Source organism: Pristiophorus japonicus, chromosome 20, assembly GCF_044704955.1.
Source record: "Pristiophorus japonicus isolate sPriJap1 chromosome 20, sPriJap1.hap1, whole genome shotgun sequence".
Lineage (NCBI taxonomy): Eukaryota > Metazoa > Chordata > Chondrichthyes > Pristiophoridae > Pristiophorus > Pristiophorus japonicus.
Genome location: NC_091996.1, coordinates 47,604,673 through 47,626,960, shown reverse-complemented (window position 1 = coordinate 47,626,960; position 22,288 = coordinate 47,604,673). Strand labels below are relative to the sequence as shown.

General features: G+C 43.9%; 2 protein-coding genes across 4 annotated transcripts in view; one reads left to right on the top strand and one right to left on the bottom strand.

Annotated features, from left to right (window-relative positions):
* The window catches only part of LOC139232516 (astrotactin-2), a 1,052,969-nt gene that overhangs the window by 262,217 nt on the left and 768,464 nt on the right, over positions 1–22,288 (top strand). The gene's annotated exons all lie outside the window — the stretch shown is intronic.
* On the bottom strand, positions 818–4,811 carry trim32 (tripartite motif containing 32). Of its 2 annotated transcripts, XM_070862853.1 has the most exons (3): positions 4,710–4,811; positions 4,099–4,155; positions 818–3,122 (listed from the first exon to the last, which is right to left on the bottom strand). In XM_070862853.1, exon 3 carries the CDS (start codon positions 3,095–3,097, stop codon positions 1,160–1,162), a length of 1,938 nt encoding a protein of 645 aa, XP_070718954.1. In that variant the 5' UTR covers positions 3,098–3,122; positions 4,099–4,155; positions 4,710–4,811; the 3' UTR covers positions 818–1,159. The 2 variants fall into 2 exon arrangements, with proteins under 2 accessions (XP_070718954.1, XP_070718953.1); XM_070862852.1 differs by lacking the exon at positions 4,099–4,155.

Below are 22,288 nucleotides of genomic sequence, written 5' to 3'. Positions count from 1 at the left end.
AACTAGTCAATTAGAAGCATGGCCATTGTCTTACAAATGAAATCAGAATTCCAGAATGTGATGCCAAAAATTGTTTAAAAAAAAATCACAAAATCCAATGCAACATAATTTGACAATCAGCTATCTTAAATCAATGGCCCTGATTAAATGTATGACAGTCGAGAGTTGCCTAGTTAGCTGCAAGGTGGTACTGTGTAGAAATATAGAACTGCAGGTTATGACAGGACTTGGTTTCCATGCACCAACCACTGACTAAAGGAAAACTATTTCAACATGGAAGTTTAATTGGCAAGAGAAGCAACACTTCCCAAATCACAAGAGGAGAAATCTTCCAATGATGGAGACTGCAAACAGAATGGGACTGCTTTTTAAATTCAATGGAATGCAGCAGTTGCGACATGGCACATCAGGCTTTAAACAGTTTAAGGAGAAGACATGTGAAAACTGAAAGGTCTGTCCTGTATTTGTTTGCCAGTGTTATTTTGCAGCAGAAATACAAGAATGGGCTGGGGCTTTAAAGCGAGAGCTAGACGTTTTATAAAAAAAAACTTACTCCCCTGATCATTCTTACAGAAAAAAATACAAGTTTTTAAAAACCTCACCCTGGTGTCACCTAAAATCAATTTGCTTGGCCTAGTCTTCTCTCAAACCTGGACACTGTCACCCTTTAAGGAAATTCGAAACACACCGGGCTGCTGGAAGAATGAGAGTGTCAAGCTGCGATGGAAAAGAAACCCTTTTCACATCCTTGATTTCAGTTATAGTCAATACTTCCAAAAAAAAACATAGTTCCATAATGTTGCACAAAATCCAGCAGTTTTATTTTCTGAAACACTTTTATTAAATGTTGTTCTCATTATAAAGCAAGGTAACCTCTATACAGAAGTGGCAAACTGCAAACCAAATGATCCAACCATGTGCAGTGATGCACCAACCAGAGTGGTCTATAACTACATTTTGCAACATGCAGTACAGTTAACTTCATAGTTTGACTTTAATAACGGATTATACCCACAGTGAAATTTGCAGCATTTCACAAGAGGCGGAGAGGGGAAATTAATTGTTGTGGGAAGAATGCATGGCTCGCCCTCACACCCCAGACACAACACACACACAACTGGAGTGCTGTGCAGGTTTGCCATTCCTAGACATTTTAAGATCAATTTGCTATGTGCCGCCTCGAATGATAATTGTAGATTTTAATGCAGTGATCCCAGCAGTCCAACACTAAAAGCTGACCCTTGGGCGACACAGCTACCCCCACTGGGCACACCAAGCCTTCTCGTATCAGACTGGCAAATCCACCCTCTTTGAGAAAGAGAAGGATCTCCTTGCGCCCGCTGTCAGCAACAATCAGGTTCCCATTGGCGTCGACGCACATCCCTGCGATGCAGCGGAAGTCTTCGTTTTCGGCGAAGAAGTGGCTGTACTGACGGCTGAGCTGTCCCTCTGGACTGACAGAGCCAATGGAGAAGCCGCCTTCCAGGTGGTGCTCATTCTGACTATTCTCCAGGTTCAGGCCCAGGCCCTGAGTGAAATAGACGCTGCCGTTGGCGTCACAGGTCACAAACTTGGGCCTCACCGCGCTGCACAGGCGGGAGTAGTTTACCACGCCAACGTTACGGTCCACAGTTAGACACCACAGCTTGCCGCCTTCTACGTCCGTCACAACAAACTGTCCGGAAGGCATTGCCGCGATACCCCAGGGCTTTGTCAGCTGGTTCTTGTGACATGCCACACATTGTCCCGCGGTGGTGTAAATCTTAACCGAGTTGTCGTAGTTGTCGGTGACGCCAATTAAGCCACTGCTGTTGACAGCCACAGACAGCGGTATCAGGTTTGGGAGTTCAGCACCAAGAAAACTGAGAACAAAGTTGTCAATGCTATTTGGGCTTCTTCGAATCTCCTTCATAAAGCCTTTCCGATTGAAAAGCTGGACTCGGAAGTTTCCCCGATCTGCCACCAGCACTTCCCCTTGTCCAGTCACGCACAGGCTCACTGGGAGGTGAAACATCCCAGGCAAGTTGCCGTGGGAACCGATCTTCTTCAGCAGCTGACAGTTTGGCGGCCCAGAGGCCATGCTTTCTGGAATCCTGCTTTTTGGAGGAGACGACGGTGGGAGGAAGCTGGCAGTTTCTTTGGAGGAGTCCACCTCTTGCGTTAGCTCAGTAGTTGTAAACGTCTCCATGAGTGTTTCTTCAATGGGAACAGTATAGGGCCTGGTCTCAAGCTGTCCCACCTCAGTTGGCATCAGGTGATCTCCTTTGACCAGTTCCAGCTGCTGCAGCGTTAACTGGGTGGGCAAGTTGTTAGTCAAGTCAGGGTCTTCCTCATCAATGTCTTCTTCGAGAAGAGCCGTGTCTGCCTGTTTGATTTTAGTGCTGAGGTAATCGCACCTCGACACAATCTGCACCTCTGCGATGTTGATCAGATAAGCATGCTCCTCCAGTATCTGATTGTTCATCTTTTCAACTTCCGACACAGCCGATGTGAAAGCCCTGCGGGATTTGGCCAGCTCCTCCTGGATTCTCCGCTCAGCCCGACAGTAATCCTGATGGATTGCTTTGTACTTTGCTTGCATGTTTTTTGCGATCGTGTCCACGGCCGACTTCTTGCGTTGCATGTCCGCCATCATTTCCCGCAGCTTGACGAGCTTAATCCCCACCTGCTTCCGCCGCTGTTCAGCTGCAGTGCGAATTGTGACAACGGTGTGTCCTTGCACTTGATGAAGATCAGTTTTGCACGCCTCGCAAAGGACCAGGCCGCAGTCCTCACAGAAGTTTCGAGGCAGCCTCTTCCGGCAGACTTTGCACATGACCATACACATTGCTTCACTCAGACTGGCCGAGTCAATGATTTTTAAAACTGTAAGATTGTCTGCCAGTTGGGACAGACTGTTCATCCTGGTTATCTTGCTGCAGAAGGGGCAACGAACTCCATTTATGCTGTCTGCTATGAGCTTTTCAAGACAATGCTTGCAGATGGTGTGTCCACACTGCAGGAGTTTGGGCCTTATTACAGTTTGGTTGAAGGTCTCCATACAGATGGGACATTCCAGCACCTCCCGAACAATGTCTGCGTCCAGGCTGGTTGCCATAGCCACGGCTAGGCACGTATGTCACCTAAAAGTGCAAAAAAAAAGAAGATCGATAAGTAAGAGTTGATGTGGTGATCATTTCCATCAGAGAATGAACATTGACTCATCTTTGCTCTCAAGCAATTCAGAAATACGGCAAGTTATGATAAATAAACAGCGTATATACCACTGCGCAAGCCAGTTTTGTAATGTGACCTTTAGTGTTTTTCCAGCATGATCAGTAAAGAGAAAAAGACAGGGTAGTTGGTCAGCTGATGTACATGTACAGCTACAGTTTTGAACTTGGGCAGGCTCCCATTATCAACATTTTTATCAAGTAAGCACTATCGGGAGATATATTCCTTTGAAAAATAGTCAGTACTTTTATAAAGCAACATTTAATTCTGTTTTAAAACTTTGAGACCAACCTGCTCAAAAAAAGCATCACTTAAATAAGATGCAATTTCCTTACAAGGGGAAAAAAGTGACATTTTCCATAAGGAAGCACTGTTCAGCAAATTTCCATTTCCAAACACAATTATACTTTGTATATAAATCACTGAGTCCATGTCACATCATAAACACTTTTGAGAAACAGGATTTTTGGCATCCAAATGTATATTTTTTAATGTTTATATTAAATAATTTTTCAATTTGATTTGAGGGCACACAGGGGGCATCCCATGGATGGCAAGTTATATGTTCCCCTTCACATTTTTATTTGGCTTGGATTCAACGTTCCCGTTAAGCTATGCGGATGTACAGTGGTGTGGAGGTCCCGCACAGCGGTCACTGGCTTTTCAGTGGGAATAACCACGCATGCACAAAGATTTGAACATGGGACGCGCAGCCAGTTAAAGGGCCCGCGCACACATTTTTTTGCAGGGAACATCACTTGGATTATATTCACATCCCAGAATTGTGTTTGGTGTTCCTTCCAACTGATACTGGCTTGTTAGTAATGTGTAGGACAATCTCTTGAGCTCCAGAAAGAGCAATCAGAAAGTCTCTGAGAATAGTACCTGCAAGATCCTCAAAAGTCTTCACAGCAATCAGTACCTTGACAAGTGGCAATGTCCCTTTGAAAAAAAAAGTGTAAAATATTTCTTCCTGCCATGCACATACCCAAACACTGGCCGTTACTAAAATTAGCACAGCACCCATTTCATACTATCTTTAGATCACTGGCTAGTCACTTTCATTGTGCATGTCTCGAACACCAAGTGCAGTGCTGCAGCTGAAGCCAGGGGCACACTAGGACCGCGGCGAAGCATTTTACTGAAAGCAAATCCCAAACAAGGACGGCGCCAGGGCCTCCACACGCAAACTAAATACCCCCCCCCCTCCTTTCTCATCTCAAATTTTCAGAGTACTGGCGCTTTATACACGAATGCAGGACGAGACACTGCTGTGCAATTAAAAGCTTTTTATAAAGGCAAATTATTGCAAACTCAGCAATGCGACTGTAGCATTCAGGCTGCAATTGATACTGCGGTGATCGAGGCATTGCATTGCACTTGCCCTCCGAAAGTCAGGCCGCCAGCTTGCACCGGGAGCTGCTCAGTGCAATTGCGGGGGGCTTTGCTGGGCAGCGCTGGCTACAATGCGGCGCTGCCCGGCCCGGGGCACTCACCTGCGCTTCTCTCCCCGGCTCTGCGTGCCTTCCCACCTCGATTGTGACGTCACTCGCGGCGCCCGCTGATTGGTTCCCCCTTCCCCTGTGGGCAATGAATTTCCCGATCGGCTGATTGGTCCTCTTGGTTTTTATTTACCGCCTTGTCCATTAAAGTCGCTTTGGAATCCCGCCCCCCTCGCCTGCCCTTCATTGTGACGTCATGGCGACTCAGGTGCGCGCGGCGCGGTGATTGGTCCCCCTCTTCCCCTGTGGGAGCTTGCCAATTGATTGAAATGGGGCCCCCCTCTTTTTTTTCGTCTTGTCAATCAAAGTCGTTTGGGAATCCCGCCCCCGCCGCCAAGGGCGCATGCGTAGGGGAAGCGCAGGGTTTGTGAGGAGGAGACTGCAACCTTCAGCATTTAAAGCAGGATGGGAGCAATTTAACTGCAACTATTTTGTGTAAAACATGAAATGAAAGGCCCCCTTTTGGCAAGGGCATTAGAACCCACAAATTAACAAACTTTTGGAAATACAAGTCAAATAAAAATTTGGTTGCTGGGGGGTGATGATGAACTCCAGTCGCTCCAGCACCCACCTCTCCCGGAAAGCCGCGAGCGTACCGCTGGACACCGTGTGCTCCATCTCCAGGGAGAAATTTAACAGCAACATCTGGAACAAGGAACCTGATTGTTAGAGAGTCAATAGTACACACGCCTGTCATTTAGTTTTTGCCTTTGGTTTTTAGTTTAGGGTTTCATGTTATATTTTCTGTGTAATATTTAATATTAAGTTCATTTCAGTGTCATATTTATTTATACATATATATTCAAGTTTTTCCAAAAGAAAAATAAAGACTTGGCACCTTTCACGACCTCTGTACATCCCAAAGCACTTTACAGCCCAAAGCAGTTTTCAGCCAATTAAGTCCATTTTGAAGTGTAGTCACTGTTGTAACTTTATGAAAGGGAAATCATGTTTGACAAATTTGCTGGAGTTCCTTGAGGATATAACGAGCAGGGTGGATGAGAGGGAACCAGCGAATGTGCTGTATTTGGATTTCCAGAAGGCATTCAATAAAGTGCCACACAAAAGGTTACTGCACAAGATAAAAGTTCACGGGGTTGGGGGTCATATATTAGCATGAATAGAGGATTGGCTAACTAACAGAAAACAGAGTCGGGAAAATGGGCCATTTTCCTGTTGGCAAAGAGTGACTAGTGGGGTGCCGCAGGGATCGGTGCTGGGTCCTCAAATATTTACAATCTATATTAATGACTTAGATGAAGGGACCGAGTGTAATGTAATCATGTTTGCTGATGATACAAAGATGGGTGGGAAAGTAATTGTGAGGAGGACACAAAAAATCTGCAAAGGGTTATAGACAGGCTAAGTGAGTGGGCAAAAATTTGGCAGATAGAGTATAATGTGGGAAAATGTGAAGTTATCCACTTTAGCAGAAAAAAATAGAAAAGCAAATTGTAATTTAAATGGAGAAAAATTGCATCGTGTTGCAGTACAGAGGGACCTGGGAGTCCTTGTGCATGAAACATAAAAAGTTAGTATGCAGGTACAGCAAGTAATCAGGAAGGCAAATGGAATGCTGGCCTTTATTGCAAAGGGGATACAGTACAAAAGCAGAGAGGTCCTGCTACAACTGTACAGGGTATCGGTGAGGCCACACCTAAAGTAATGCATACTATTTTGGTCTCCGTATTTAAGGAAGGATATACTTGTATTGGAGGCTGTTCAGAGAAGGTTCACTAAGTTGATTCCGGAGATGAGGGGGTTGACTTATGAAGATAGGTTGAGTAGGTTGGGCCTATACACATTAGAGTTCAGAAGAATGAGAGGTGATCTTATTGAAACATAAAAGATAATGAGGGGGCTAGACATGGTGGATGCAGAGAGGATGTTTCCATTCATAGGGGAAACTAGAACTAGTCTCAGAATAAGGAAACCACTCATCTAAAACAGAGATGAGGCGGAATTTCTGCTTTGAAAGGGTTGTAAATCAATGGAATTCCCTGCCCCAGAGAGCTGTGGAGGATGGGTCATTGAATATATTTAAGGCGGAGATAAACAGATATTTGAGTGATCAGGGAGTGAAGGGTTATGGGGAGCGGGGTCTATGATCAGATCAGCCATGATCTTATTGAAAGGTGGAGCAGGCTTGAGGGGCCAAATGGTCTACTCCTGCTCCTATTTCTTATGTTCTTATAACGTAGGAAACATGACAGCCAATTTGCACACAGCAAACTCCCACAATTAGCAATGTGATAATGACCAGTAAATCTGCTTTGGGATGTTAATTGAGGGACAAATATTGGCCAGAACACCAGGAATAACACCCCTACTCTTCTTCGAAATAGTGCCATGGGTTCTTTTACGTCCACCTGAGAGAGCGGACAGGGCCTCAGTTTAACGTCTCATCTGAAACAGCACCTCCAATAGTGCAGCACTCCTTCAATACTGCACTGGAGTGTCAGCCTACATTTGTGCTCAAGTCTCTGAAGTTGGACTTGAATCCACAACCTTCTGACTCAAAAGCACAGGTTCTACCAACTGAGGCACAGCTGATACTGAAGGTGATTCTCACATTTAAAAGTTGTTTCCAAACATGCTAGCAAAGATCCATCTGTGACATTGTAAGATTATTCATGTAATTGACCATACATGCAGGAAGAAATAAAATATTTTTAAAAAGTCAGTTCTGCAAAGCGACATTACAAAGTGCATCACAGTATTTAAATTATAATTTGCTGAAGGGAATCACTTTGAGTTGGGTCATTTGGATTCCATTAAATCAATGATTCCCTTAAACAGAATGATCCTCTCGCCCATATACTGATTCCCCTGCGCGCTGCTCTTGTCTTTTACATGTCTTTTAATTGAAGATTAATATTTATGATTGCAACAATTCCATATCTTTTTGCCATGTAATTAAAAAATTCAGTGAAGTGAAGTAAGCTGTCTGCATTTATTAACAATTAGACATTTACTACCAGTGCCACGCACGAGTGAGTATAGCAATAGTAGGATAAGACAGGTTGACGCGTCGCTGGAGAAATGGTGCAGAGGGAAGACTTCAGATTCCTGGGGTATTAGGACTAGTTCTGGGGCAGAAGGGACCTGTTCAAGGTGGATGGGTTGCATCTCAACAGAGCTGGGACCAATGACCCCATGGGAAGTTTAACTCGTGCTGCAGGGGAGGGTTTATGCTAATTTGGCAGGGGCTGGGCACCAGGTTGAAACATTAAAAGGAGAAACAAGGTGCACGGAGGACTGGAAGAGACAAACAGCATTAGAATAAAGAGCAATCAGAAGTAGGAAGAACCAGATGGGAGGGAAAATGATAGGCAGTCTAAGATGGTTTTGGAGTGCATTTGTATAAATGCACATAGCGTGGTAAATAAGGTTGGTGAGTTGCAGGCACAAGTCGCACTTGAAACTATGATATGGTGGCTTAACAGAGACTTGGCTCAAAGAAGGGGTGATTGGGAACTTAATATTCCTGGCTACAAGGTATTCAGGAAAGATAGGAAAGGAAAGAAAGTCAGGGGTTGGAAGTATTCTATGATTTTGGCCTTAAAGGGGCACAGTTCCACTTTAGCAAGATAATATATTGTGCGTTACGTGGCATGACACTTCTGACCTTATAAAATGGTATATTATTGACTTAACAATAACATATTTAATATATCTATCTATAATATAAAAATGGTATGACTGCATGAATTTCCTTTTTGTCTATTACACTTGTGACAAACTTCAGGCATCGCACCAAAGTTCTTCCAGCTGATGTCTTGTACATCATATTCATGAAAGCAGCAAATTAGAGCAGTAGTAACAATTAGAAGTTAAACCAAATTGCCCAAAATATTTTTTAAGGTTTCTTTTGCTCACATGTCGCACTTGAAACTATGATATAGTGGCATAACAGAGACTTGGCTCAAAGAAGGGGTGATTATGTAACTATAAGCTGTTGTAAGATTACTAAATCTCTGGCATTAAATTGACAGTGAGACTAATTCTTTTAAAACAATTTGGAACAATTTATTAAACACACACATATGCACATTTATCAGCAGTCGTCAGTTACCCTACGGATCTACTTAGTTACAACAAATACAATGTTACAATAATGATTTATAAAAAGGTATTCGGCACTTTCCTCTGGCTGGCTGGCTGAGCACACGGCTTGCTGTTTCGGCTGGTCTTCAGCAGGAGGTCTGCCATGTGCTCAGGAGAGAAGAAGAGAGAGAAAAATCTTTGGCTTGAGTTCTTATACCTCTCAAAGCCATTGTTCCTCAAAAAGCCCCAGGATTGGATCTTGGTCCCAGGGCAGTTCCTTATTGGCTCTCTTCACACATGTGTCTGTCTGGAGGCATTCCTTGATTAGGTTATGGCTTTTCAATTAACACAATACACAAGCACCATGCTGGAGGTCTGTGAGCTTCCATTTTGAATCTTACAAAACTGTCTACACTTTCAACATTTATACACACACAGAATCAATTTTATTACTGAACACTTTTATTTTTTCACAGTGAGGATAATCTACCAATAGAAGAGAACAGAACTGAACAATCAAAATATTTAAAACAAAAGACTTATTTTTTTTTTCCCTTCAGCTAACCGAACACATACGTTACAAATATTGGAAATAAGAGTCATAGCATAATAGACATAAATCTTGCATATTTCACAAAAACATTTGTGTATCTTAATATTTTTAGTCCGAGGCCTTAGCCGCTTTGAAAGGCTTGCAGTTGGAGTTCATATTGTTGCAAGAGCTCTCCCTCTGTCAGCTAAAGATGGGTGCGAACTATACCTGTTGGTGCAATTCCCAGAATGCTGCAGTCTCGGCATTTGTAGTGTGGAAGCACTCCCAGCATGCATCACTACAATTCAGTGCAACTAGATGAATGTCACCATCGACTTGAGGTTTTTATTAAATTATTTGATTGCCTGCAGGATACATTTTAGTCCATTTTGAGGTAAAATTCAACATGAAAACTATTTTCAAGTGCTTATTCTACACAAGAGAACAAGCTGGCTGTGAGACAGACAAAGAGAGGGAAATAAAACAAATTGATTATAGCAGCTGCCTTTCTTATTTATAGTGAACATTTGAAATTATTATTAACATCAAGATTTATTAATGTAGCAGTGTAATCTATTTATTTATAAGAACATAAGAACATAAGAATTAGGAACAGGAGCAGGCCATCTCGCCTCTCGAGCCTGCTCCGCCATTCAACAAGATCACGGCTGATCTGGCCGTGGACTCAGCTCCACTTACCTCCCCGCTCCCCGTAACCCTTAATTCCCTTATTGGTTAAAAATCTATCTATCTGTGACTTGAATACATTCAATGAGCTAGCCTCAACTGCTTCCTTGGGCAGAGAATTCCACAGATTCACAACCCTCTGGGAGAAGAAATTCCTTCTCAACTCGGTTTTAAATTGGCTCCCCTGTATTTTGAGGCTGTGCCCCCTAGTTCTAGTCTCCCCGACCAGTGGAAACAACCTCTCTGCCTCTATCTTGTCTATCCCTTTCATTATTTTAAATGTTTCTATAAGATCACCCCTCATCCTTCTGAACTCCAACGAGTAAAGACCCAGTCTACTCAATCTATCATCATAAGATAACCCCCTCATCTCCGGAATCAGCCGAGTGAATCGTCTCTGTACCCCCTCCAAAGCTAGTATATCCTTCCTTAAGTAAGGTGACCAAAACTGCACGCAGTACTCCAGGTGCGGCCTCACCAATACCCTGTACAGTTGCAGAAGGACCTCCCTGCTTTTGTACTCCATCCCTCTCGCAATGAAGGCCAAGATTCCATTCGCCTTCCTGATTACCTGCTGTACCTGCAAACTAACTTTTTGGGATTCGTGCACAAGGACCCCCAGGTCCCTCTGCACCGCAGCATGTTGTAATTTCTCCCCATTCAAATAATATTCCCTTTTACTGTTTTTTTTCCCAAGGTGGATGACCTCACACTTTCCGACATTGTATTCCATCTACCAAACCTTAGCCCATTCGCTTAACCTATCTAAATCTCTTTGCAGCCTTTCTTTGTCCTCTACACAACCCGCTTTCCCACTAATCTTTGTGTCATCTGCAAATTTTGTTACACTACACTCTGTCCACTCTTCCAGGTCATCTATGTATATTTTAAACAGTTGTGGTCCCAGCACCGATCCCTGTGGCACACCACTAACCACCGATTTCCAACCCGAAAAGGACTCATTTATCCCGACTCTCTGCTTTCTGTTCGCCAGCCAATTCTCGATCCATGCTAATACATTTCCTCTGATTCCGCGTACCTTTATCTTCTGCAGTAACCTTTTGTGTGGCACCTTATCGAATGCCTTTTGGAAATCTAAATACACCACATCCATCGGTACACCTCTATCCATCATGCTCATTATATCCTCAAAGAATTCCAGTAAATTAGTTAAACATGATTTCCCCTTCATGAATCCATATTGCGTCTGCTTGATTGCACTATTCCTATCTAGATGTCCCGCTATTTCTTCCTTAATGATAGCTTCAAGCATTTTCCCCACTACAGATGTTAAACTAACCGGCCTATAGTCTGCCCCCTTTTTTAAACAGAGGCGTTACATTAGCTGCTTTCCAATCCTCCCCAGAGTCCAGAGAATTTTGGTAGATTATAACGAATGCATCTGCTATAACTTCCGCCATCTCTTCTAATACCCTGGGATGCATTTCATCAGGACCAAGGGACTTGTCTACCTTGAGTCCCATTAGCCTGTCCAGCACTATCCCCCTAGTGATAGTGATTGTCTCAAGGTCCTCCCTTCCCACATTCCTGTGACCAGCAATTTTTGGCAATGTTTTTGTGTCTTCCACTGTGAAGACCGAAGCAAAATAATTGTTTAAGGTCTCAGCCATTTCCACGTTTCCCATTATTAAATCCCCCTTCTCATCTTCTAAGGGACCAACATTTCCTTTAGTCACTCTTTTCCGTTTTATATATCTGTAAAAGCTTTTACTCTCCGTTTTTATGTTTTGCGCAAGTTTACCTTTGTAATCTGTCTTTCCTTTCTTTATTGCTTTCTTCGTCATTCTTTGCTGTCGTTTAAAATGTTCCCAATCTTCTATTTTCCGGCTAACCTTGGCCACCTTATACGCATTGGTTTTTAATTTGATACTCTCCTTTATTTCCTTGGTTATCCACAGCTGGTTATCCCTTCTCTTACCGCCCTTCTTTTTCACTGGAAAATATTTTTGTTGAGCACTATGAAAGAGCTGCTTAAAAGTCCTCTACTGTTCCTCAATTGTGCCACCGTTTAGTCTGTATTTCCAGTCCACTTTAGCCAACTCTGCCCTCATCCCACTGTAGTCCCCTTTGTTTAAGCATAGTACGCTTGTTTGAGACACTATTTCCTCACCCTCAATCTGTATTACAAATTCAACCATACTGTGATCACTCATACCGAGAGGATCTTTTACTAGGAGATCATTTATTATTCCTGTCTCATTACACAGGACCAGATCTAAGATAGCTTGCTCTCTTGTAGGTTCTGTAACATACTGTTCTAAGAAACAATCCCATATGCATTCTATGAATTCCTCCTCCAGGCTACCCTGTGCGATTTGATTTGACCAATCGATATGTAGGTTAAAATCCCCCATGATTACTGCCGTTCCTTTTTCACATGCCTCCATTATTCCCTTGGTTATTGTCCGCCCCACCGTGAAGTTATTATTTGGGGGCCTATGAACTACACCACCAGTGACTTTTTCCCCTTACTATCTCTAATCTCCACCCACAATGATTCAACATTTTGTTCATTAGAGCCAATATCGTCTCTCACAACTGCCCTGATATCATCCTTTATTAACAGAGCTACCCCACCTCCTTTCCCTTCTTGTCTATCTTTCTGAATCGTCAGATACCCCCGTATGTTTAATTCCCAGTCTTGGCTACCCTGCAACGACGTTTCTGTAATGGCCACCAAATCATACCCATTTGTAATGATTTGTGCCGTCAACTCATTTACTTTATTTCGAATGCTGCGTAATTAAACTGTAATTGGTCAGAAAGAAAACTATTTACTGATTTTGAAGTACCAATCATAGATACTTTCTTTACTGGGCAAATCGCTGGCAAACTTTTATCCAAATTCTTCTACAGGAAATATTCCCTTCTTCCCCATTTACACACCCCAGCCCAGTAAAGCTTCCTTCACTTGGAGACTGGCTCAGACAGCAGGGGGGGGAAATTGAGATGGGACCCTTCAACGAATCGTTAATGACCAAACCTATTGGAATATTATGCTTTCATGAAAGCCTGGATTAAAAATATTTTGATTAAAGCATTTCTTGCAGTCAACGTTATCTTAGTTCATTGTAAAAACTAACGGATTGCCTGTGACAGAGCCCACAGAAAGTCAGTGCAAAGTGAACCTCCCTCAGTGCATTGGAAATGCTGTAGGTATAGGTAGGGAGATCTGCAGTTTACTGAGCTTAGAAAATGTCAGTTTGTGCTAATATTGTATAGCTACAAGTGTGAGGGGAGGTGGCAGGAACAGCCTGCAGAATCAGAATCTAAAGAGAAAGACGTGATAGGCTGCAAAAATAGTCAGGAAAGCTTAAAACAGGTAGGGGGAGAAATTCGGGTCATTTGCGCCTCCTGTTTTTCACCCAGGCGCGGCGCCACTAACACCTCCCATTAAATCCCACAGGAGTTTAACGGCGGTGGTAACCGGTAGCACCCCACTCTTTTTTGCCCTGGAGCAAAAATTAGGGAACGCACCCTGAAGCTGCACTGGGCGATGCAGGGACCACTTCAGCGGCCGAGTACCAGGCTGTAGGCTGCTCGCGGGACGCTAAAGGGGAGGTGGGGCTTTAAAAGAAAAATCGGAAAACGTATCCGTCGCATGGTGGATCGTGGCGTCCACTTGAGTGCCAGGCTGATGCCACGGCTCCCTGCTCCCCGGTGGTCCAGGTAGGAACCCGCAGAGTCGGCAGCTTGGATCTCCCCTTTAATGAAGGGGAGGACCCTTTCTACCCGGCAGCGCTACGCGTCAACCCAGCCTCAGCTGCAGATGAGCTGAGGCACGATAGAGCCAGGCAATGTTTCAGAGTGGAAGTAGGCAATCTTGGTGATGGAGCGGATCTGTGGTCGTAAGCTCATCTTGGGGTCAAAGATGACACCAAGAATGCGAATGGTCTGGTTCAGTCTCAGACAGTGGCCAAGAAATGGGGTGGAGTCTGTGGCTGTGGAACGGAGTTTCAGTCTTCCCAATGTTTAGCTTGAGGAAATTTCTGTTCATCCAGTAATGTATGTTGGACAAGAAGCGTGATAAATCAGAGGTAATGGAGGGATGGTGGTGAAGTAGAGCTGCATGTTGTCAGCTTACATGTGGTATCTGATGTTTTGTTTTCGGACAATGTTGCCTGGGGCAGCATGTAGACATACATAAGGAAGTTGAGCATATTTTCTTCAGAAGAGAAGAGACATTGATGTGACCTGATTGAATTTTTCAAAGTGATGAAGGGAATTGACAAGATTAATCCAAGCATTACAGTAAAGGGTTCAAATATCAGAAAACACAAGTAAAAGATTGAGGAACTTATTAATAAGGGAAGTCAGGTACAATGTTTTTCATTTTGCAATGAAAAAATAGTGGTGAGGCTATCAGTGCTCACATATATTAAGAGAGTAAATTGGAGAGCACCTTCCAACGACCGCACATGCGCAGTTAACCACGGAAGACAGAAAGTTGCTGTCCGAGTTGCCCTACTTCTCCAGAAACTGCGCTCTATGGTGTCTCGCTGAGACTTGGCATTAAAATACATGGAATGGCATGAAGTTGCTTATGTGATAGAGTCACAAGGGTGGAGTCTCATTCCTTCAGATTTAAATTAGGACGCGACTGCTGCCAATGAAACGGAAATGTTCTGTGCATGCACACTTCAGGTTCGTCACAAGAGCGGGCTAATTAACATTAAAAAAAAATAGCTGTCGGGAGCAGGATACTTGGAAAAATGCCGGAGGGAGTAGGCTCTACGGAAAAATGCCGAGAGGGAGTGGGCTCTATGGGAAAATGCCTGGAGGGAGTGGGCTACTTGGAAGAAAAAACAGAAGTTTCCGGTTCCTGATTAATGCGCAGTACACTTCTGTGCAGCTTCCTGTCGTTGGCAGCAGTCACTCTGTTTTCATTATTGTCGAAGATTTAAAAAAACAAAAACATGTTTTTTTTTTCTGTTTCTTTTATCTCTCTTAATCCCATCCTTATTCCTCTCTCATTATTGCGCTTTCTGTACATGATTTCTCATTGCATTAATTATTCTAATTGACACTTTCTGATTCAGACTCCATGCCTCATTCACCATTCTTCAATCTGATTGGTTAAGCTGATGCACAGATGCTTGTCCTGTTCACTCAGGTCCCAGATCCCCTTTAGCGGTCACCATGCTGAAATGGCTTTCTAATTACAGCAAGTTCCAGTGCAAACCACCATCGGAAATCTGTGGACAGGTGCAAGTGTAATGAACGGGTGACGCTGTTCTTTCACCACTGATCACAAAATTTGGCCCATTAGGTTTGTGGAATAAGTTACATTGAACCAGCTGGTATAACTGAATTTAGGAGGCAAATTGATGCGGTTGGAGAGAGAAGGAATGAATGGAAGGATTTGGTGAGGTGATGGAGTGATGGGCTGTCGATTAAAAAGATACAGGTTTGTTGAATTTCCCTCTTCCTAAATAACATGAAGTCATTAGCAACCACACAAAGAACAGGAATAAACTGTGGATGAGCTCTGTGGGATCAGATATCAATTGTATTTCAGTAAGGGAAGTGGCCCAGATCTGATAGCTAAACGTACAGATACCACTTGATGCCGAAACGACTTATGTCGAGACTGGCTGGAGCCATTTTCTTGTGATAACAATGTGAATAAAACTGGAGAGTGTTTTAAGAATGTTAGCTCTTAATGCATTATTATTGAGGTAATGGAACTTTTCTAATTGTCTGTTTTCTGATCCACTAAAAATAACTTTAATAGTCCGTTTTGGATCAGAGTATTGAGGTCAGAACATAGTCATATTCGGTAAATTAAAAAGTTACCATTGATTTCCATTATTTCCATGAAAAAGTTAATATTTCTGATGAGACTTAGACCTGGCTTTAATTCTTTTCAAGTGATGGAGAAGTACTTGGGAATAAGGCCCTACAATGGGGATCACTTAATATGATTTAAATCGGATATTCGAAGACAAGTTATTAAAGTGATTTATCATCTCGGAATAAGGGCTGTTCTTCACTCATGAGTTACTTGGTTTCCCTCATGCGTGGGAAAATTCTGCATTGAATGGTATCCCATTAAGCATTCTCTATGAAAATGAAGTGAAACCCATGACTGAGGAGGTCAGACTAGCGTTATTCTGCCACTGTAGACCATTGCAAACTTCAGGTCAGTTATAGAAATGGTGATGTAAACAGCATGTTGGCAATTGCTGCCATTCTATCAGGATTTGTTTGTTCTTGCCACTCACTTATATTTTCAAGAGTTTCGAATCATGGTGCAGACGATGTGGAAAGAATCGAATGTCCCGAGATTAGCTAGACTTCTGATGGATATTCAGAAGATCAGTCTGAGACTTACACTGCAGGGGGGTAATTTTGACTTCAGGCGATAGTGTAAAATGGATGATATCGATTCAGTCGCTCATTAAACTTCTCTCCCAATTCTTATTTCTCATCATCATCATAGGCAGTCCCTCGGAATCGAGGAGGACTTGCTTCCACTCCCTAAGTGAGTTCTTTGATGGCTGAACAGTCCGATACGGGACCGTACAGGTGAGACAGGGGTCGGTAAGGCTGGTTTGCTGCGCGCTCCTTGCGCTGCCTGCGCCTGGCCTCTTCATGCTCACTTAATATGATTTAAATCAGATATTCGAAGACAAGTTATTAAAGTGATTTATCATCTCGGAATAAGGGCTGTTCTTCACTCACGAGTTACTTGGTTTCCCTCATTCGTGGGAAAATTCTGCATTGAGTGGTATCCCATCAAGCATTCTCTCTGAAAATTAAGTGAAACCCATGACTGAGGAGGTCAGACTAGCATTATTCTGGCACTGTAGACCAGAGCGCAAAGAGCTCAACGCCCTCCCGGATGGACTTTCTCCACCTCGGGCGGTCTGCGGCCAGGGTCGCCCAGGTGTCAGTGGTGATGTCGCACTTTACCAGGGAGGCTTTGAGGGTGTCCTTATAACATTTCCGCTGTCCTCCTTTGGCTCGTTTACCATGAAGGAGCTCCGCAGAAAGCATTTGCTTAGGAAGTCTCGTGTCTTGCATGCATACTACGTGGCCTGCCCAGTGAAGCTGATCGAGTGTGGTCAGTGCTTCAATACTGGGGATGTTAGCCTGGTCGAAGACACTGATGTTGGTGCGCCTGTCCTCCCAGGAGATTTGCAGGATCTTGCGGAGACATCGTTGGTGATATATCTCCAGCGACTTGAGGTGCCTTCTGTACATCGGCCGTGCCTCAGGCCCATACAGGAGGGCAGGTATTACTACAGCCCTGTAGACCATGAGTTTGGTGGTAGATTTGAGGGCCTTGTCTTCAAACACTCTATTCCTCAGACGGCCAAAGGCTGTGCTGGCGCACTGGAGGCGATGCTGAATCTCTGCATCAATGTTAATTAAAAGTTGGTTGGGAATATGAGACGACGCCACGCCTCGGTCCTTTCAGCTGGTTCGGCGCCGGCCTTGGAGTCCCTTTGGCAGATTGAATGCCGGCCTTGGAGTCCCTTCGGCCACCCCACGTCCTCTTCCACCAGCTGGATGTCAACCAGGGCGGTGGGCTGTGCGTCGACGACCTGACGGCTGGTCTGCCGCGGCTGGGCGTCCACCGTACCAAGTCCGAACTGAGGGTTTGTGCGTCGAGGGAACAGGGGCTCCAGCCCAGCAGAGCTCCAGCGACACCAACCGCGCCCAGCTCGCACTCTGCACCCGTCGCTTCTGTCCCGGTCAAAGGCACTCTGCACCGGCCGCTTCTGTCCCCGGCCAAAGGGACTCAATATTTCTATTGATTTATCGGCCAATGTCAAAATTACTCCCCTTTAGTCTAATCCCTAGTGATGATGTGTAAAAAATTGTCTTTGTATATGGCCACTGTGATCTCAGTCATTAACTGTGTAACTGCAGTTGCTTGAACAGTTCAGTGACATTCAAGCCTCATTTTGTTGCAACCTTATACACAATGTGAATTAGATAGCTTGCCACAGGACTAACAAATAACTTTTTATCTTGAGATTTTGCACTAGAGACTACAACGGCTACCCACCTTTTTTGTATTTTGAATGATGGTGAATGTCACACTATCAGACCATTGTGTTCAGGCTCAAACTAATAGTCAAATGTGTTTACAAGTGAATCAATTACACTGAAGCTGAAACACAGAACAAGAAACTCCTAGTGCAATACAGTATTTTCCACATAAACTGCATCACAACAAGAAAACAAGTACTGTATCTTTTGTGGCCCATTCCAATAACGTTTGAATTGAGCGCCTGATAAAATGTCATTTGGACAGTTGGCACCTTGGAGCCCCTTTCAACACCTCAACAGGAAAAAGATCAGTCAAAACAAGAAACTGGGGAGTAAGTGAAAGAAATGTAATTCTTGTACAATTTTCTGGCCTGAAGAGGACATATTACCTCTGAAGATCAAAGAGGTTCTTTCTTAATAATCCAGCAATTACAATATTAATTATTTCTAGCCCTCAACTAGATAGGCTGTGAACAACAGTTCTTGCTAATTGGTGAGTCATTTACTCATAGCACAACAGAAGTCATTCTAAATATCAAACATGAGTCAACAAGCTTGCATGTTTTAAGGACATGATAGATCAGCCAAGCAAACTTAACCTCATTATGGAATCATAGAATTTCACAGCACAGAGAATTCCATTTGGCCCATATGTGATGGCTATCTGAAAGAACAATCCACTTAGTCCCATTCGCTACCCTTTCCACATCTATATGTTATTAAATATCTTATGTTTGCATACACTTCGTGTATAAAAAAAAATTCTGCTATAATTCTTTTCATCACACTTTTCTTGTCAACTTTCTCAATTAGAAATTCCTATGTTCCTTTTTAAAAGCTAAGATGGAGAGTGTGAGCATGTCTGGCAGACGTAATGCAACAAAGAGGCAGAAAAACACTGAATACTAGTGGAGTCAGTGGACGAGTAGCAAAATGGATATCAAACTCACTACAAAACAGAAAACAGATAGTATGGGTTCAAGGTAGTTACTCAGACTGGAAGAAGATTTCTACAGGAATCGGTGCTTGGACCACTGCTGTTCACCATTTACATAAATAATTTGGACTTGAGAATTGTAAGTACAATATCAACATTTCCATAGGACGCCAAATTGAGAGGTATAGTTAATATTGAGGAAGGTTGTGACAAAATACAATAAGACACTACAAACTTGTAGAATGAGTGTGTAAATGGCAAATTATTTTCATGTAGATAAGTGTGAGGTGTTACTTCTTCATAGGAAGAATAGGGGGCCAACTACTCCTTAAAAAATAAGAGTATAAATGGAGTAAAGGGGCAAAGTTATCTAGGAATACAGATTCACAATCAATAAAAGTACAGGTGGCAATGCAGGTTAACAAAGCCATAAAAAGTGCAAACAAAGCACTGGGGTCCATTTCTAGCAGGATAGGATTCAAAAGCAGATAAATTATGTTAAACTTATGTAGAAGCTTGGTTAGACCTCACTTAAGAGTACTGTGCACAGTTCTGGTCTCCGTTTTGCAAAAAGGATATAGAAGTACCGGAGAAAATTCAAGAAAAGATTTACAAGGATGACACCAGAACTGAGAGGGTATAACTAGCAGAAAAGATTGAACAGGTTGGGGCTCTTTACTCTAGAAAAGAGAAGACTGAGAGGTGACCTGATAGAACCCCTATCTAATTTTAAATACCTCTATCAGGTAAACCTAGAGAAGATGTTTCCCTTGTGAGGAAGTCCAAAACTAGAGACCATAAATATAAAATAGTCACTAAGAAATCCAATAAGGAATACAGAAGAAACTTCTTTACTCAGAGACTGGTTAGAATGTGGAGCTCGCTAGAACATGGAGTGGTTGAGGCGAATAACAAAGGTGCATTTAAGGAGAAGCTAGATAAGAACACGAGGGAGAAAGGAATATGTTGATGGGGTGAGATGAAGTAAGTTGAGAGGAGGCTCGTGTGAAGCAGAAACATCGGCATAGACCAGTTGGGCCGAATGGCCTGTTTCTCTGCTGTAAAATTACAGTAATTCTATGTCGAAAAGCAGAAAGTGGGAAGGAATGGAAAGTAAAAGATGATGGGCGCAATTTTGATCAAAGTCAAGTTCCGCCCATTTACCGTCGAAGGACCGCTAAGATCCTGACGCTACTTTGGGCAGAAGTATTTGATGAAAAAATAGGGAAAAAAATCAGCCAGCGGGAAAAAATGAGCGTTACGTGGCGATTCTGGGTGGTAGGTCGGATTCTGGGCGGCAAATGCGATCCTCGACAAGGCTGGAGGAGGGAAACACAAAAAAAAATGTTCAAATAAAAATCAAAACATGACCAAACCTTCAGAGGACCCTTTCAAATAAAATCGCTGCAAAAGAATTAAATAAAAAATCTCGCTTACCTTTTCCTGCAGATCTTCATACCTACTGTCCTGGTAAGACCTGCTTCCACGTGGTGGTCTTTTCTCCAGCAGGAGTGGAGGACCGCTCGGATGAATCTCGGGCAGGAGTGGGCGGGAGGACTTTTTTGGGCACTGCACGCCGGCGCACACCACGGACGCTCCCCAGCGGTCCTTTCAAACCGCAGGCGTGAGGGCCTCACCAAACTTGCATGGAGGGGAGAGTGCTGAAAAAACGGGGAGGCCGCCGAGAAACCTTAGCGGGAACTCGCGGTCGGGTGATCAGATTCGGGCCCTATATATCTGAGAAAAGGAAATAAAGAAACTGAGAAAGATACTGAATAATGTTGAGTACAGGAAAGAGAGGGAGCCTTTCATGTGGCAGAGAGGTTGAGAAGCAGCATTGCATTAGCTGTGTCACAGGAGAGAGTAAAACCCAGAGGCTGAGACCAATGAAGCCAGTTTGAATAGTCTCGCTACAAGTCTTCCAAATCTAAAGAGATGCAAACAACTGGGACTGGTCACTACATCATTAAACAGCAGAGACAATGGGGGTGAAATTCATTATCATCCAGTTCGGGGACGGTAACATCCGGGAGGAAGTCCCACCCCACTCGATAAGTCTGGGTTATCATCCCCGAAAGGAAGTGGAGCGCTATATCAGGTGCTCCACTCCCTTCCTGGGGTGGACGCCTCAGCAGCGTTCCGCACTTGGCCACAAAGCGCTGCCGCATCTGAGGGGCATCTGAGGGGCTCTTCCCTCAATTAAAGGGAAGGGTCCATGCTGCCAACACTGCAAAAGAAAAATGCACCTCCCTGGAAGCAGGGGTGTTGCATGATCAGCCCGGTACTCAAGCAGAGCGCTGGGTTGAGCAATCGCAGCCACAACCCCGCAAAGAAACCGCATAAGGAGCGAGAATGAAAAGATACTCTTTTTTTTCTGCACTCGGCCACATCCCCTTTAATTTTTGCCCCGGTAGCGGCCGGCCGCCTGATTCGCGTCCCTTGAAGTTGTTGCTGTTATTGCCCTGCGCTGCATCAGGGGCTGAAAGCCAATTTCGGGGCCGGGCCGATGCGTACGGCGATGACGTCATGATCGCCGGGCGCAGGAGATCGGGACGCAACGCTGTGGCGCTGCCGCTAAACTCCCACCCAATATGGTGGGAGTCATTGCCAGCGTCACGCCCGGGTGGTAAGGCATTTGCCACCTGTTGTAGCCAAATGTACTGAGCTTCTAGCTCCATCTGTGCTCATTGAAACTTGCAGGGCTGGGAGGATTAGCCAGAACTGGAACTGCAGTATCACAGAGAAGGTTACTGAACTGTGTATAACTTCATAAGGGAAATTGTAATTGTGTTCGCTGTTCTATAATGGAAAACCATACAGAAATATGCTGCAAACTTGATCTATTGCTGTTGTGTGCAGTAAGCTGCTTTGGCCGCTTGTAATAAAATAATAATAAATTGTAATAAATCACACCCACGATCTACTCTACATTCTGAAACAATGTTTTTTTTAAATTCATCTTGCCCTGCGCAATGGGGCGGCAGGAGGGACCTTTAAAATTGAGCGTTCAGCCTTCCGCTCCATTCTGTCTGGAATCCCGCAGGTCACCACTTTAACTGCTCACTGGAAGCAGGCAGGAGCCTCGTAAATGTCTGCAAATCGGGGACCCATTACATCAATAGGATCCCGATTGCATTTTAACCTGGTCCTGAGGGGGGGGAGTCGGTGCAGTTTTCCCACCAGATGAAGGTAGGTCAGCAGCTGTTAGGAGGCCGATGAGGCCTCCAAGGTAAGTGGCAATCTTTCCTTTGTGATACCAAAAGGAGCAGTAGTGTTCCTCTGGGCTTTGCAAGGAATGTTGTGGGCCCCTCTGCCCTGGCCTCGCCCCTTTCCCTCCTGCAAGAGTCT